The following is a 17,927-nucleotide window of genomic DNA, read 5'->3' on the forward strand; positions in this document are numbered from 1 at the left end:
TACCCGTTACTGTAGCTGCTGTCTCTCCCTCTTCTAATTATACCCATGTGAGTCTATTAATCAACTTGTAAATTATTTAGAGAGCCATGCGCTGTCTTCAGCCAGTACAAACACACTGCATGCAAAGGCTTGCTGAAAACCAATGGAGCTCCCAAAGGGTCTCTGCAATGTTCAGACAGCTTGCAGCTCGCCAGTACAGCACTCTTAAAAACAAGAAATAACACTGAGCTTTACCCCCTCAGATATCAAGATTTACTCATCCTTTCAACTCTGAAACTCGCGGCGAGTTTTTAACAAAGAGGAGCTGCTCTATTGTCAAATCTGTGTTTCACGCTCAGTGATGAGAATATTAATTTGATGTCAAAAATCTCCCCCCCACCCCCCTCCAAAAAAAACAACCCACCTCGAATAGAGCAAAGTGTTTTCAGTGAGACTGTGATCACAATCACCAGGGGACCCCCAACTTTCAGAGGCTACACCAAAAAGCACCCCTTTAAAACCACTGCAATGTAAAATAAGGGGAAATCTGTATTTGTACAAATAATAGTTTTTATTAGAAAACAGGAGAAATTAGGGAATTCCAGATTTTACCCCCTACGTGCAGACTGCCATTGGGGACAGCTTCAGATATTACAACTTAAAAAAAAAATACATATATAGAAAAAGGAAGAGGAGAAAACCAACATAGATTGTGTGTGTTCAACTCTAACAGGCTGCAAAGAGTGCAGTGTTATGTGTGTTCCATGAATCAGTTCTCTTACCTCCTGAATCTTCATTTTGGTAGGAAAAAAACCCCAATTACACAAACTAATAGCAGCTCTCCCAGCTGAAAAGCAGAATCTTACTGGTTTAGGAGTGGTTTTTTTCTTCATGCTGCTTTCCTGTCATCTCACTTTTCTTGGTTATATTTATTCCAGCCTCACAAACAGATATATTAATTAGTAGTTTGTTACTCCACCACAAAAAACTGGACAGAATGACATGAAGATTTCAACTGACTGATGACTTTCCCTATCTTTGTGATGCCCCTAAAATGCTTCTGCTTTTTCTTTCATTAATACAATGCAAACACCTCAAGGGGCTAACACCAGGGATGTTTAGGTAGGGAAATCCAAAATGTTTTCTGCAGGTTTTTTTTTGTTCTCCCGGAGTGTCAGATCCTGACAGACATCTTTAAGATGGTGGACAAAGATCATGCAGATGGAACTTTAAATTAATGTTGGTCCATGTTTTCAGTGAGACGTGTCCAGCACACTGCCCAGCCCTCCTCAGAATTGGAGCAACCTGAGGACAGGAATTCAGTTTAAAGCTCTCCTTCAGGCTGTGGGGTCTATGAAAGACCTTTCTACACGAGCATTCTGTATAAAGGGGAGGGCCAAGTCTGCCTTCTCTGAATATTTCAGAAGGAATCAAACCAAATAAATTAAATTATGGCACTTATCTTCCTGCCTGTGCGAGGGCTCTGGCCACTGCACTCACCTCTTACTCCATTTCTTGCCAGGCAAATGATGTGTACTGAATTTAGCATTATTGACCAAGAGTTAATCTAACTGGAGTTATTGACAATAAGATTTGTCTTAGACTCCAATGTTGGTAATTTTCTGCCCAGAGTACAGTTAATAATAACTACCCAGTGCTCAGTGAAACCACAACATCCTAAAGGAAAAGTCTCTGCATTTCAGACTGGTTGTCCAAAGTACAACTCAATGTTTATGACAGGCAGAAAGCTGTCAGGTTACTGAACTTATCACCAAAAATGCATTTTTCATTATCTAGTGTGCACCTATTGTAGACTAGAACATCCTGGGAATTAAAAAATTAATGGGCTCAAAAATATCTATGCTGCCTTCATTAGGTAAAATAAATCACCATATACAAAACTGAGGATTTTGACAAAAATCGGGTCTTTACCAGACAGCAAACACTAGAAAATACAAAAAATAGGAATATTGGGTTGCCTTTTGGGGTGAATAACAGAATTGTCTGGGCTGTTCCTGAAATACATGGGGTATACATGAAGCAGCAGTACAGGAAAAGCGGCACAAAGAATGTTGATGAATCCTAAAGCCATGAAGAGATCTGGGTTAGCCAAGCAGAACTGGAGCAGAAGAGACAGTGGGCAGCCTCAGTAACTCCATAATGAGTCAGCTTTGAACAGGCTGGGCTCTGAGCCTTGTTACAGCACCACAACACGCCCTGTTGGCACATCTTAAATGACTAATTGTATGCAATCAGTGGTGTCCACAAGAAGGGAAACACACTGAGATCAGTCCCCTGGGGGAGCACTTTAAGAATATATGAGGCATGTCCTCAAGATTTTATGGCGCTGCTTTCATTTTGACAAGTAATGATTGGAGAACAACATGTTTCCTGGTCTGCCTTTGGTTCCACTGTTCTGTGCCAATGTCACTTGCATGATTCCCCACCCACAGGAACAGCTAAGCCTTTACAACCAGAAATGTAATGAAAAGGTTTGAAGTTCTAATTGCTTTTCCACTTACAACATTGTCTGCTAGTGAGTCTTTGCAAGTGAGATTTTCTGGAAACTGACTGTAGTCAATCATAGCAGGAGAATCTTTCCCCTGTTTTAACCTGGGCTGCAGCAAGGGAGCAAAGATGCAAGGATTCTTTGCCCACCTTTCCTCTTCAGTACCCTGTGTTATTCCATTTTCTCCAAGCCTCTTGTGAGGGCAGTAATGAATTCTTGTTAGTGTTTACTAATGTAAATTCATTCTTTGTTATCCCTGGGAGAGGAGGATTAGCAAAATGACAGAACTTATTATTTCTGGTTTTGCTGGATGATATTTATCTTTATTCAGCCCTTAATTTTGTGCTGTGTCCCACCAAATAAAACAGATATGTGCATACCAGCAAATCTAAGGGAGAATTTTTAGCATAATGCACAGGAATATAGTTATGATCCCTATTAACATTCAGAAGTGTTGTACAGCTTTATCTGTGCATGCTGTATTAAAAAATTAATCTAAATCTGAAATAATTTCTAATTTGGAGGAAGAAAGGAATTACAACTTCAATTTCATTTTCCTGAAATGAAAGCAGCTCCCTTGGACTAAGGATGTGCATATTTTTAGGACTGGCTAAAAATTATGATCAGTGCAATTATTTTACTCTACTGGGAATGCATCTCCTTTAAGGAACTTTAATGGTTAAGATGAAGTTTATAAAACACACAATGAACATTTTAGTAAAGGAAGCTCTTAAAGAAGCTATCTTTGAATAAACAGATCATCCAAACTCCCATCTCAGCCATAAGTGAAATTTAGAGAGTGAGGTATTTACAGTCCTCCTCTCGACAGAGAAGAGCAGACAGTGAAATTACAGTATGCACAGAAGATTCTGAAATTAATGGATACCATGAAAGACAGGCCCAGAGCTTAAAAGAATCTCCATGTGTGAGCTAAAGTGCACTCAAAACCAGCCACATTCAGCTCAACCAGATTACCCAGGAAGGAATTATTCCCACACCTGGCATCCTCAGTTCCAGTGTACAACATACTCTGAGATCTCTTGCCTTTGAGTTAAATGCCCACTCTGGGTAGCTGTAACTCAGAAAATCCTCTCCTCAATCTCTGTGTCCATTCCAGAGGACTCAACCTCTCTCTTGCAGGCTGCAGAGATTCCTGCATTCCATTCCCATGGCCCCCATAGCAGCTCCTGCTCCCAGCACTGTGGTGGCTGCATTAGGATTAAATGCAACCCCTTCACTGGAGATGAAGGTCAGAGTTAAAATTCATCACCCTGTGGCTTCATGAAGTGCCTGACAGGGGGATGGCACCCCCAAAGCTGCAGGCTGCCAAAAATCTTTTGGAAAGGCTTGGAAAAGTGCTGCATCTCTGGGTCTGGTATCAAGGGAACCTCAGTTAATTTTAAAGCCTCGTGTTTCAGAACTGTCTAATGCAGCCTCAGAATTAAGCTATTGTGCAAAAAACACAAAGGGTATTTTCAAGCTTTTCACCTTACCAAATACATTTCTTTGCTAATAATAAAGGACAGTGAAGATTTCTCTTTGCTCAGGGGGGCTTTGCTCAAAATTCCATGAATACTGAAGCTTAACTGAGATTTCCCCATCTCCAGCACGATTGTCTCCTTGTGTTTGTACCACTGGAAACCATTTGGACTCTTGCCAGAAACAGCACTGAAAGTTCCTCTTCCAGGCCATTGCAATTTGGCAAAATAAACATTCTTCCACCCTCCTGCAACATGAGTTCTCCTCTTTAACTACAGAAATTCTCTGATTTCTAGCACCCACCACACGCAGACAGGTTTAGGCTGCTGCCCTCAGGAGCTTCCAGTATTTATGATTTATCTGAAATCCGTGCAGAACCTTCCAAAAGCAAAGTATACACTCAACATTCATGGTGGCAGTCCCCTCCCACAATCAAAAATGTTGATAGAAATGAAGTACAAAGAAACTTTATGTTTAAGTTTAAAGTATTTACATGAAAGTAGAGGAAACTATGGTAGCATTCTAAAAGTTAACGTCCTAATGTAAAATGAAACACAATATTATTGTGCTTTAAAAACAGTTTGAACTGATATCAGAATTCTTATTTTGATTTAGAGATAAGAACATGGAATTCAGATTTCTGAATTTCACTGGAACAGTGAATATTTGCTTGGAGGATATAAAAAGCCCTTAGAAATCTTAACTTCTGTTAAGCAATGCTCCAAATCCCATGGAATAAATGGAATTAATCGACTTTCAGACTACTCTGATTAGAATCTGACCAACAGAAATTCACTCACAATTTGGGTTTTGCTACAAATTTGTAACTACAGTGTAATGAGACAACAAGGTGCCCTACCTGGGCATCCACTGTCAATGTAAGGCTTAACGAGTTCTCCAAGTTTTGTGTTGTCTGCAACAGCTTCCTTTAGCAGTTGCCCACAGCAAACTAACAGGAAGGAAGAACAAAAAAGACACAAGGTTAAATTTTAAAAAGGAAGCAACAAAGAAGAGGAAAAAAAACCACAAAAAACCCCAACCCAGAAGCTGCATACTGGAATAAGGTCACTGAATAAAATAAAAGTTGTATGTTTTTTCAGTTTGTTGTTAGGGTTGTTTTTATTTTTTTGGCCAAGCAGAGTGAAAAGCAAGGAGACTGAGGATATTGAATGAAAAAAAAAAAGGAAAGAATATATTTGGCAAAGAACATATTAAAAATTGAGAGCATGATATTAATCAGATATATTTCTGAAATAACAACTCAAGGGCTTGCTAGTGGCTTTCACTTTTTATAAACTTGTAATTACTGAATAAAGTTCCAGCTGCTGAACAGCATCTGAACCACGCTGCTGGAGGTACAGCACAATGCTCAGTTCAGGAAGGGCCTCCCTGGATCATTTAATGATCATGTAAGGATTACATTTAAAAAACTGTGCTAATGCAATATTATCATTGATTTCAAACACACAGAACACCAGGAGATGCAGATTTCAGGTTTGAGGCAGGACAGCTGTACATGAAATATTCCTGTTTTGGGCTTGGACAGCACTGGCTGCCCCAGGTGAGGGAGTTCACAGAGAGGGAACCAAGACATGGAGAGGTCACACAACAGCAGAAATCTTGGCCACAGCTCCAATTTGGTAAATATTAGCTATAGGTCCCCTGTAGATTATTCAATTAATAATCCTAAATTGATTCCTTTCTTCCTGGAATCAATAGCACCATCAGACACTGACTTTGATGGGAGAAGATGGAGCCCTTTAATCAGTTTATTGCTGTTAATCACAGCAGTGAGAACCCCCCAGCTGTGTTCCTGGGACAAAACTGATAAAATTCAATGTTTAAGTAACCATTTGAACAGTGATCACTTGTCTTGGAGAAGCAAATTCATATTCATCATAAATAGTGTAAAAACATAACAGAAACTCAATGCACAGACCCAAATTTAAGGTACCTAATAAGTACATACCTAAATTCAATCCAATTCATTTCAACTATTTAATTATTTAAACATATATTTAAATTTCTGACCCTGTGCTTCAAGCACATAGAAATAAGGTGTATACTGAACATTATTTTGAAAAATGATGGTCTTCCAACTCTGTATTAAATATTTAATTCTTCTAATATTTGGGTTACAGAATACTTAAAATAAAATTCAACACATGGGTAAAGCACTGGTAATGCTTTTTAATAAAAACAGCTGCAACTCTCTCATATTGTAGTTCATTTATAAAAAATGCAAATTTTGACCTAGATGGAACACTACAAACCCTGCAGTTTTAGAAAAAAAAGTCGAAAAAAATTTCAAAAGGACAAGAACAAAACAATTTTTAATACATTCAAGCATGTTTTGTTTGCTATAAGCCAATTACACAATTAATAAAAATACAGCTTTGAATCTACAGATATTTAGTATTTCACATGATATTTTAAAATACTGCAATGGCACAATAACTGACAGCAGAAATATTCTATTAAACCTGCCTTTTACTTAACTAAGACAATGTGAGTAATCAGAAAATTTTACAGCTACCAGATATCTTTTTAAAATAATTTATGGCTACTCCATTGTTAGAAAACAAAACATGGAAAATATTGCACTGACTCTATCACCAAGCTGCACTTTTATATACAGAACTTCTTAACATTTAAATGATAATCACAAACAAGTCTCATGCAGAATTTTTTGGGGCTTCCTTACAAAAGAAAGATTATGCACTTTTAACAAATTCTTTCATTTTCTCACACATTACTTGAGGTGAGCAGAGCCTTCAGTAAAGTTCAGAATGAATTCTATTTTAAAAGTGCCCCAATTTTGGTCAGACAGCTGAAACTGCAGACCTTACTCATGATCCACTAATCCACAGAACTCAGAGCACTACAGGAGTCTAACAATAGAAAAATACAGATGTAAAAGGTATAAAAAATGATGAAATGATGATGAAAAAAAATCTTAGAGCTGGTTTGTCACAGCACATACACTTGGTTTACACTCCTTCATTCAAATACTTTTCACTTCCCTGAAAAAATTTGACATACACAGCAATGGACTAAGAGAGACATTTTATAAGCAAGTAAGAAAGACAGCAAAAGATAAATGATCAAAAAGAGAGAAAGGGGGAATTGAGCAAAGTGCATATTTACTGAGAACTTACTGTTGACAACATCATATTTCTGAGCTATTAGTGCTGCCTGCAGCTTCTTCCCACTGCCTGGGGGGCCAAAAAAGAGAATCCGGGGTGTAAATGGGGCAGCAGATCGATGTCGGGTTTGGACAAAGGCAAGAGCTAGAACAGGGGAGAAAGGCAAAAAAAAATTACAGGTTTTAACCCACTTCTTTAAAAAAATTAAATCAAAACATTGATTAATTACTCTCTCCTTTAAAAAAATAAACGTTGTCATGTTGATCAGGGTTTATTTTATCTCTGAAACATCCAGGCTCTGCACCCAAAATCAGGACACTGATAAAAACTGTCCTGTCAGCAATTTATTCTGAGAGGCATTTTAGAAATCTCACTATCATTACACTCCTATTTCTTTCATCAGTGCCTGTCAAACCATTTTAAAGAGCAGATTCAATTAATAATTGCTCTCTTACCATGTTGTTTTTAGCAGAAGTAATTTTTGCTTGATAGCTACAATTTTACCATGCAAATTATAGAGGGCTGTAATTACATTTAATACTTTCTGCAGTTTCTGAACAAATATTTAAGTGTAAAAACTTGGGATGTTAAATTAATGACATTTATCCAGCTGTGTGTGATTAAGACTCCTAATTACAATATTATAGACTTGTAGCACAGTGTGTCATGACACTGCTCAGCATTGACAACACAGAACTGAGTGTGGATGTTTTATTCTTTTACCCATCCTTTTTGTATAACTGGTAAAGAATATTTGAGCTTCTTTGCCTGATTCTACTCATTTGCTGGACATCATCCTCCTAAATTTTGCTTTAAGCAGGAAATAGCACCATTAGCTCAGCCTGCAGGTTTGGAAAGACCAGGGGGCATGTGAAGCATCATCAGCATCACCACATTATAGAGACCTGGACTTTGTTACAATCACAAAACACAACCTGAGAGATCACCAAGAAGCCAAAAGATGTCACAGCTTTGGCAGTGAGGACAAATTGGGATTGTATTTGGACACAGTTGTGTCCATTTGATGGCTGAGAACACCAGAGAAGGGAGCAGCTCAAGCCATGCAGGTTTTCCATGGATCAGTCAAAGGCCAAGGCTAAACTTTCTGGCACTGATCCCACCTGCCATGGCTGGCCATGACTAAAGCAGCAAGGACACATCTGCACAGGCTCTGATCCCTCTGAGATTGCAGTGGATACAGCTAAAGGTGAGCCCAGATGAGCTGCAGCCTCTCTCAGTTTCTGTGAGATCTTCGCTTCTAATAAAAGACTCTCAAGAGTCCTTGTAATAAAAAAAAGGTATTTTAGGCTAAGGAATAGGACCAACTTAAACATGACTGTTTGTATGAGTCATAAGCTATATTAAAAAAGCACAAAAGGATTGGTGGGGAACATCCTGAGGATCAGGATTTTAAGTGCTATTGTCAACACATTGCTCTCTACCAACAATTTATTCAGAGAACCCTCCCTTAGATGATTTGGTATGATTAGAAAATAATTTCTAATAAAGAAGCACCTCCAGCAAACCCCAATTTCTACATAGCAGCTCTAAAGTATTGAGAAACTAGAACTGCAACCACATGGGATTGTAACCATCTCTTCCTGCAGGGCTGGAATCCTGCACTGCCCAACTGAATTGGGTGGCACATCCCACATTGGGGCAGCAGCAACTGCATTCAAGTTCACATAATTTTATAGCTGTGTGAAACAATCCACAATACTGCTCATATTTATGAGAGATCTCCTCTTTAAAAAAAAAAAACAAAAAAAAAACTCTAAGTGGGGCAATAAAAATCCAAACAAAAAAACCTGGAAAATCCTACCAGAAAACAGTGTTTGTTGCATGGCTTCTTAAACCCAGAGTATCAGTTACCCCAGCAGTGCTCCAGTTATTCTGAACATTTTCCACAACCCAGTGTATTGAAAAGCACAAACATTACAGGCAAAGCACCCTGCTTACAAATGATGCTTAATTTGCAGTAAATAACCAAGTTAATTAGGAGTAATGATCCCCTAGACAGTCTCCACATCTAATTATTCTTTAAAAAAAAATCTGGCTGCTTGATGCACTGCAGAAAAAAGATCTAGAGAGGATTTTTTCATTCCAGTTTTCAATTTATCTCACTACATTATTAATTAATAATAATTAATATTCAGGCACTCACATTTTTATTTACAATTCAAGGCATGAATTCTTTATGAATGATGATATGAACTTTTAAATTTAATTAAGTAATTTAGAGGTAATTAATGTGTAAATTCAGAATATAAACTTCCTACTTGTTTATCTTAAAAGTGCAGCACTTGTTATTAAAAAAAGGGACCTTTTTGAGATGCAAAATTACTGGGATAGAAGAGATCATCTGCAGACTGACAGCTACAAAGTACATCATCAATTGGTCTTTCTGGCAGTTTCCTTATTCTCTTCTGGAAGGATCAACATTAAAAGTCAGACTGCATTACAGTCAGGCAAAGGCAAACAAGAATTGTTGAATAGGAAAGCTCCCAGCACAAACAGCTTTTAAACAATGAAATGTTCCCGGCTTTGAACTGCTCCTCCTTGTTGTTCTCAGACTTTGGAAGGTACTGGCCCTTTGGGAGATGAACAATTGAGCCACAGGGCTCCCTTTTAGAAGAGAGACTCACAGAAATGACGGTGACATTTGCTCTACTGAGTCAGCTCTTCCTTGGCAGGACTGGGAGCTAAGAATTTCCAGTTATCTGCTCTTACTGCAGTAAAATAATTACCAGGAACAGCCCAAATGCTGTTCTAGAGAGAGCACAACTCAGCTGGGAGCCATCTGTGCTGCCTAATCCTACAAAGTGACTCTAAGAGCCAGGAACTACCCCTCAAACAGGACTTTCTCAACTTGCCACAAAGCACATCTTTACCCTGTGAGAGAACATCCACGGAGGGCTGGTCTGCATTGATGGATTTCAGAACTTTCTGGTAGATGTGGAAAATCTCTGGGAAGTTTCTGTGATATTCCAGCAGCTTCTTGGACACCTCCTGCTCAGAGAGATCTTCTGGCTTCACCAACCTCTGCTGCACTAGGGGGTCACTTGGCCAGTCAAAGGTGGTGTGGTAAACCTCTACAGGGAACATTCAAGAGAATGATTTAACAGGTCTCTAGTTAAGAATGTCCCTCTTAATTCCACTCTTTAAAACATCCAACCTGATTTTTTTATTGTGCAGTATCAGGATTTTATCTCGTGACAGATGATTGATGATAAAATTCAACAGAAAATACAGAGCTGAGTCTATTTGACAGTTTATTTTATTGAATGGAAGTGCTTTTATTGAACCTAATGGAAGTGATTTTATTTACCCTAAAAGCATCCCTGCACTTCAGAAACAAAGCAGGACCTAGCAGAGATGCACAGCAAAATTATAAACTCATATGGACAGATCTAACCTTTAAATACTCTGTACTGCCACAGTCCACTGTTTGTAAGCTCAATACTGAGCTTTTTATTTCCCTGTGTCTTATTGGCACTGAAAATAATGCAATGTCAACAAATACCATTTCCAAACAGCTGAAATTTATAATTATAAATTCCTACTAGTTCTTAACTGGATCCCATGTAAATGTTAATCCCATCAGTAGTATCACAACGTTTCTGAGACCAAGCCACACTCCAGTCTGCAGTGGAAGTCAGGAACAAACATACTGCACCTTGTGTGAGGGGATCCAGCCTTTTCCCACCACTCCTCTCAATCAGCACAGTGTCTGGGGCATAGAGCATAACTAGGCAACAAAAAGGAAAAAAAATAAGAAAAAAAATTTAAAAGTGTAGCTCTTGTTAATTATTTGCTTTAATCCCTGTAACCGCTCAGATGTCACCTAATATTAAAGGTGGCTGAATTTATCTCGAGCACATTTGCCTCGTTCTCATTTCCCAGCATTCTCCCTGCAAATGTTTTATTTCACTTTTAATCAGAATTTTGCTTCACGTACTACACAATACAGTGGTGAATACAGTGGGATAAAATAACCATGAATGCAGTACCCATGGGCACTAACTGTCCCCATTATCCAAAAAACACCACCACCAGCAATAAATAATTGTCTCTGGAGCCTCAGACAGAAGTTCCACTGAGCACTTGAGATTGATTCTCTTCTACACCACAAACCATTACTTTTCACCCAAGTACTTAGGTGGTGAGACCAGTGAAACTGTTTTTTTTCTTAATAATCTCACAGAAGAATGTTCAAACTTGATTAGAAAGCATCAAAAGAGGAAGAACCTGTCAGTTCCCTGGGTTGCTTTTGGCTAATCATCCTTGCAGTTAAACATTGTAATTTAATTACTATTTTCAGTGCATTTGATTACAGGTTTCAAACAAGTTCTTTTTATGACTTTCTTCTCTGTGTTAAATGGCTTTTTCAGGCACTTTTTTCTCCCTATTAAGGTACTCACACACTGTAAATCTCATCTCCTCTCAATCTTCTTTTTGATTAACTAGACAGACTGAGCTTTAAGATTCTCATTCAGGTCTTGGTGGCACAGATATAATTGTGAGCAAAACTCAACTTCAGATGTTATTAGGTATATTAAAAATACATGCAAGTACTAGACATTAAACATTTTTGCCTAACTCTACTGCAGTGATTCTGAGTTCTTCATTAACAGTTGAATATCATCCAAATCAAATCCAAAGTGACAATTCATCAAGTTGGATAAATTCTATTCACTGTGCACTGGCAAGTTCTGCACTTATCATCTCACACTGCATTCTGCACAATTGAAGTAATTTTTTATATTCTAAGTAGGTCCTTTAACTATAATTTGGGACAAATGGCTTCTCCTGTATGGCAAGATCTTGTCTAGTAAAACATTCCACCCCAAAACAGCCAGAATCCAACCCCATCTGAAAGGTCAAGCTTAAAGTCATCATGTTTTCACTTCATGTAGTCAAATTTACATTCCCTAATTCAAAAGAAGCATAAATTTGTGTTTAGTACATGAGGAACTGGTTTAGTCTGAGGATAAAAGCTGATTTTTAGGGATGGAAGTCAGGAGCAAAGCTACTTGTAGCTGCTTAAAACCACTTGGTGTAGGGTCTGGAATTTACAGAGCTCTGACATCGTGGAAGGAAAAAAGGGTGTGACCAGGTTATTACTTCAGGCTTTCAACCCTACTGAAATATTCTGCTGTCTGGTGACTCTTTCTCCAGCATTGGTTTTGAATTTATTGAGGACTTTTTGGGACAAACCCTTCAAGTCTTTCCTCCTGGATGCAATCACACACAAACCTTGTACTGCTTACCAACATGCCTAGGAAAAATGCCAGATGATTGCAGCATCCATGCCTGCTCCTGATTTTCAGGGAAGCCTTCCAAAATCCATCCCTATTGAACAAAAACATGAAGCAGTTATTGATCCTGGAAGAGAAAAACCCCAAAATTCATACTTAAGCTCAGTGCTATTTACACAACAATTACCTCATTCTGATCTCTCCATGGCACAGCATTTCTCATGGATATTTGTGAGAGAAGAAAGCAAACATGGAGCACTGATATTTTTGTGAAATGCCTGCACTGATTCCACTGCCATACAGCAATGGGAACTTATGGACTGTAGCAATGTTTTGGGGTTTTTTTCATGTTTCAATCTTAAAATTAAAAACAAACCAACTTCTCTCTTGAATAAAAACAACCCCAAACAATTTCTACAGTTTTGAAATATTCAAAAGGATACCAGCCCACACTGAGTGGACTTTTTTTACATAAAAAAAAAAGGAGCTAAACAAATCTAAAGACAGATTTAATGCCAAGGATACTGAGGAAAATATGCACGCTTTCATTATTTTCTTAAATTATACAGGAAAACTCACAGTAATGGAACCAGTGTTCCCAGAGCTAATGAAGCAACAGAGCAAAAGAAAGAAAAAAGAAAAAAGAGCCTTTTGCTCCCTTAAGTCCTTGTTATAGCCAGCTAAGTGTTGGATTGAGCATCTTTAAAAAAACATTTACAGATCTGTGAAATACCATCGGAGAGCTGCAGCCTCACTCAGTTTTTGTCTGATGCAGTATCTGAAATCTAATCCACTTCCCAGGCTCAAGCCTGAATCTTCTGAACTCTCCCTAATTTATCTGTTAGTTGCCTGAGCACACAAGTCCGTGCTGTTATATCCCATCCCTCAAAATAACTTTGTGATAGCGCAGTAAATCTGGGAGCCATCTTCGTGCTGAAATAAAGGAGATATTTTAATATTGCATTAGCTGGCAATCATTATCATCTCCCATATAAATCTGGTGTTCTGTCAGTGTGGGGTCCAAAGGTTCTTCAGGGAAATCTATCTCCAGGACTTCTGTGGGAAGGAATGGGCCATTCCAATTACACAAGAAAATAGAGCAGACTATTTAAAATTCCTTAATTAGCCTGGTTTCAGGCACATGTCATCCTGCTGACAGATGTAGAAAATACAAGACTCAAGTAACTGCAAGCCATTTTTGCCACTCCCAGTGTTTGCTCTGCCAAATTAGAATGAACCACTGGCTAAGGTCACACAGGTGCTGAGAAATCAATCTATCCCTTGGGACTTGCAGAAGGCAAAGCTGCACAGTGTTTGTAGTGCTATGCCAGGAACTTCAGCACTAGTTTGCAATATACTGTGTACAATATATATATATATATATACAGGCCCAGATCTTCTAGGGAAAAAAATGGCATCTGAGCTCTGAGGCAAACAAATCGATGCCAATTTACACAGACTACAAATCTGGTTTATTTTCTCCACTCTGAGTACAATGTTTTTAGATACTATGACAAAACAAATGGAAAAAAACTCACCCCATAAAACCTGAGGTCAGTATTGCTTATGGCTCAAATCACATAATGTGCAACAGGCAGTAGAAATATCACTATAACAATCCACAATCCATACTTTTAACAGTCCACAACAAACTTCAAGGGGTTTACACACAAATTTCAAAGGTCCTTAAAACTGGCAATAAGCAATTTTATAGCGAAAAGTTTTGGCTTTTTTAGGAAAACAAAGCTCAATAAATAGCTTCCTGCAGAAAATATATTTTTAAAGCATTAAACAAATGCAAAATCAACACACAGTACAAAACCAGTGAGCATTTTGGAGCTGATCTCCAAAGGTCTCCGAGTTGCAGGGTATCAGTCAGTCCCTAATTAGAATATATTATCCATCTACTTGACACTTCAGTGAAATGTCTATTCCAGCACAGAGCTGCAGCTTTGTTCAGAACAGGTTTATTGATATTCTGCTGCATTCCCTCTCCATACCCCCAGTGGCTCGGTTCTGTTTTATCACACATCAAAAAGGCCGTATGCTCAGGGCACCCCATGCACAGCTCGGAGCTGGAGGTCTGAACAGCTGCAAGTAGTGTGCTATCACAGGAGGGACAAGCTCCAAGCAGATGTCACAGATAAAATAAAAAAAAAAAAAAAAAAAAAAAAAAAAAGAAAGAAAAAAAGAAAGAAAAGGGAAAAAAAAAAAAAAAGTGAGTGTGGCTTGGGAACGGAGCAAGAGGAAGCAAGACACAGCAGAGCAAGACCTGACTTATAATATGCCTATCATGCTTTATGCAAGCATTGGTCTTTTTTTGCCCTCCTGACTATCATTGAAGTGTAATTAGTAACTTCACATGGTAAATTTGTTTCCTTAAGAAGCCATCTATTTTTGGTTCTTGACAGCAGTAACCTTCTATCCAGGCTTGGATTGCACCCTATCACATCCAAGGTGGAACAAAGGCTAAAAGTGAGAAATTCCATGGTGACTGCACTACGTGGTCACTGCTCCTTCTCTTCCAGCTGGGAACCTCCCACCTTTCTCACAGGAACCCTGTAAACAGAGATTCTGCTGCTGCCTTAATGCCAGGTGAGCTGCTCCTCAGAGACCCAGGCCATGCTGAGAAACCAGCAGCAAGAAGGGCTTTCAAAGCCATCACTTTCCTCTCCAGACTTCAGGAATCTGGAGAAAAGGAAATGCTCAAGGTCATTCCCAAATGGAAATCTCCCCACTTGTCTGGCAGTTCTCTCAGCCATGATACCAAGCCTACAGACTTTCCCACTCTCCACCACAATAATAATGACTTGGGTATTCAAGTTCCCTCCTGTTATTTGACCTGTACATCCTCCATATATATATTTTTTTTAATTACCAAATCCAACATTGACACTGCCTTTGAATAAAGAAACGGCAGAAAGAAACAATGCTGAATTATGTGGCATATGAGAAAAAAATCTCAGCTAGAAGCACAAAGGTCATGAATACAGTGGTTTTTAGGAAAATAAGTAATCACAACAGTTTTTCCACATTATTATTCAGAGGTTTTGAATAAGTATTACATGGTTTTCACTCCCAAATATATAAAGGGGTCAGAAAATAACACACACACACAAAAAAAATAATATCAGTAATAGCTTTGCCAGTATGGATCTAAAATTCTGGAGATTTTCAGAGCATGGCAGACTGAGGAGTGCAGTAGAAATATTGACAACCCACTCTCACAGTCCATCAACATGAGCAGTGTGGATGATGGAAAAAGCTCAAACCTTGCCAAATTTCCCATTAGAAAAGAGCCTCTTGTGCCCCACATTAGTTCTGCCAGTTGAGTAAGGTGCAGAGATGTTTTTAAAAGTTCCATTCTTCTCAGAAAACAGAAAATGTGGTCAATGGGCAGATTCTCTCCCTGAATAAATCTTTGTACCATCACTTTCTTTGCATGGAGTTTCACAGAGGAAAACATCATGACCTTTAACTACCAAGGGAAAACCAAACAGAACCAATCAAGGTAAAAACAGAGCCATTGCTCTCTTTGCCTTCACTTTCAAGGCCAGCCACAAAAACCCACCAATCTCAAGTCATTCTGCCACTCCTTGTGTGAATCACTGGCCTCATCTTAGTTTCTGAAGATCCTGAGCCTTCAGAAAGGTGGCTCAGCTCTCTCTGTCAAACACATCCTGAGCAATCTCTCTCTGCTGGCTTTCTCCAGCTCCACGAATTCCCTCCACAACCCCAGCAGTCAGAGGGGCTGCAGCCAAGCTGTGCTAACCCTGCAAGATAAAAATTCTCTCTGAAAAATCAGCCTCACAAAGTGCCAGCCTAGAACATAATGTTTGCAATAAGTTTCCTGTGTGTGCTGCAAGACCTCCCCACCTGATCCCTCGCAGCCCTGACTACGTTTGTGTTGGAAGAACACATAACACAGGGCCTCAGCAGAGCTGTTGATCAATAAAAATGTTCTCCTTAGAGAATGCCAGTGACATCTATAAACCTGTGAGTGTCAAAACAACGGCACAAAAAATCCTGTATTCCTACTGTCAGTGGGATGAAAGCTGTACAATTAATGCCAAGCCAATGACACCACAAGGAGAAATAAAACAAACAGCTGGTGGTACTGTGGTCCAACATGCTGCTCTTAATCTAGGAACATTTTCAGGGAAAACATGCTGACTCATGTTTTGAAAGAAATGGCATAAATCTGGTCAGTGGTGTAAAAACCCTACGGCATTAATTCTATTTGGAGTTACACACAGAAAATATTACTCTTAAAATGCACAGATTCCCTTTCAAAGGAGAAAATAATTTGTGGTCACTTTGTGTGTGTGTTTGTCTGTCTATTAATGTAAAGATTTTTAATAACCATCACACCTTTGAAAAAAACAAATTGTGTTTTCCCTAAAACCAGCTGAAACCTCAGCTAGGTTGATAACATCCACTCCATTCTTGCTGAATGTCAGGGAAGCTTCATAAAGGTTTTTTTTCCCCCCAGGTTCTGTAAGACACCCAGCACTGATTCAGTGCTGCTGGTGAAAACAACAGGAACATAAAATGCAGGCAGGACTCTGTGCAGCTGTTGGCATTTTAACCATCTTGTCACCTCACTCATACATGACCTAATACCTAAAATAACTCACTGAGAGATCCTTCCCTCATTATTGACAGGAGAACTAAAGCCATGCCAACAATTATAGAAAGCACAGGGAAAAAAAGATGGAAAATAAGGTGGATGCAGCCTGTGGAGAGTGATGGATTTTGCTTCTACACTGACAGTAAAACTCACTTTAACAAACACTGGGAAAAGTAGCTGTTGAAAACATCTGTTCTTTTGATCAGGGAAAGAGACCTATGTGAAAAAATGAGCATTTTTGAGAGGTTTTAGAGCTCTTGTTATAAAAAGAACTAAAAATACCACAAAAATCAACAAGACAGTGTATATCGTGTGTGGTTTTAAACAGGTTCTCCTGCCAGCTGAAGGGCCTAAGTCCTGTATGGATTTACTACAGAGAAAACAATACATTAAATGTTACCCCATCTATAATCAGGAGTGCTAAGTAACTATAATGAGTTAAAATGAAGTAAAATAGTTGAGCTAAAAAGACCTTCAAGGAAAACCAGACAGATCCATATAATTCAACCACAGTGAAAAGCAATGCAAAAGTTTAATTCTACTTTGCAAATTCAACATTAATAGGTCAATTATAGAGGAAAGGTCTGCAGTATTTTATGAAAAAAAGTTGATACCGTTTACGATTTCTGCAAATCCCTTTACTTTTTCTTTCTAAGGATCAAAAAAAATCATTTTCAGTCTCTCAGATGATGAAACACGAGACAAAAAACAAGGGATCCCAGAGAATTGAACACAACTAAACCTATTCAGCTGCCTCTTTGTGTAAGCTAAGAGTGAACATATTAATTATTCCCCAGAAGACAATACATTCAAGTGCAGTGTTTCCTAACACAGGAAGAAAAAAAAAAAAGACACGACGAGAAATAAATAAAATTGAAATTACTAACGCTGAGACTCTTTCCCTCCCCTTTCCTCAAGAAGAGCCC

The 17,927-nt window shown here is 38.6% G+C and overlaps 1 protein-coding gene across 2 annotated transcripts in view; it reads right to left on the reverse strand.

Annotated features, from left to right (window-relative positions):
• AK8 (adenylate kinase 8) overlaps positions 1–17,927 on the reverse strand; it is a 66,530-nt gene that overhangs the window by 35,421 nt on the left and 13,182 nt on the right. For both annotated transcript variants that reach the window (XM_066332818.1, XM_066332817.1), the window contains 5 exons: positions 12,384–12,465; positions 10,790–10,861; positions 10,005–10,205; positions 7,126–7,257; positions 4,827–4,916 (listed from right to left, as the gene is read on the reverse strand). In XM_066332818.1, the coding sequence (XP_066188915.1) occupies positions 4,827–4,916; positions 7,126–7,257; positions 10,005–10,205; positions 10,790–10,861; positions 12,384–12,465 (577 nt within the window). The remainder of the gene's footprint in view (positions 1–4,826; positions 4,917–7,125; positions 7,258–10,004; positions 10,206–10,789; positions 10,862–12,383; positions 12,466–17,927) is intronic.

The sequence above is a fragment of the Sylvia atricapilla genome, chromosome 19, assembly GCF_009819655.1.
Source record: "Sylvia atricapilla isolate bSylAtr1 chromosome 19, bSylAtr1.pri, whole genome shotgun sequence".
NCBI lineage: Eukaryota > Metazoa > Chordata > Aves > Passeriformes > Sylviidae > Sylvia > Sylvia atricapilla.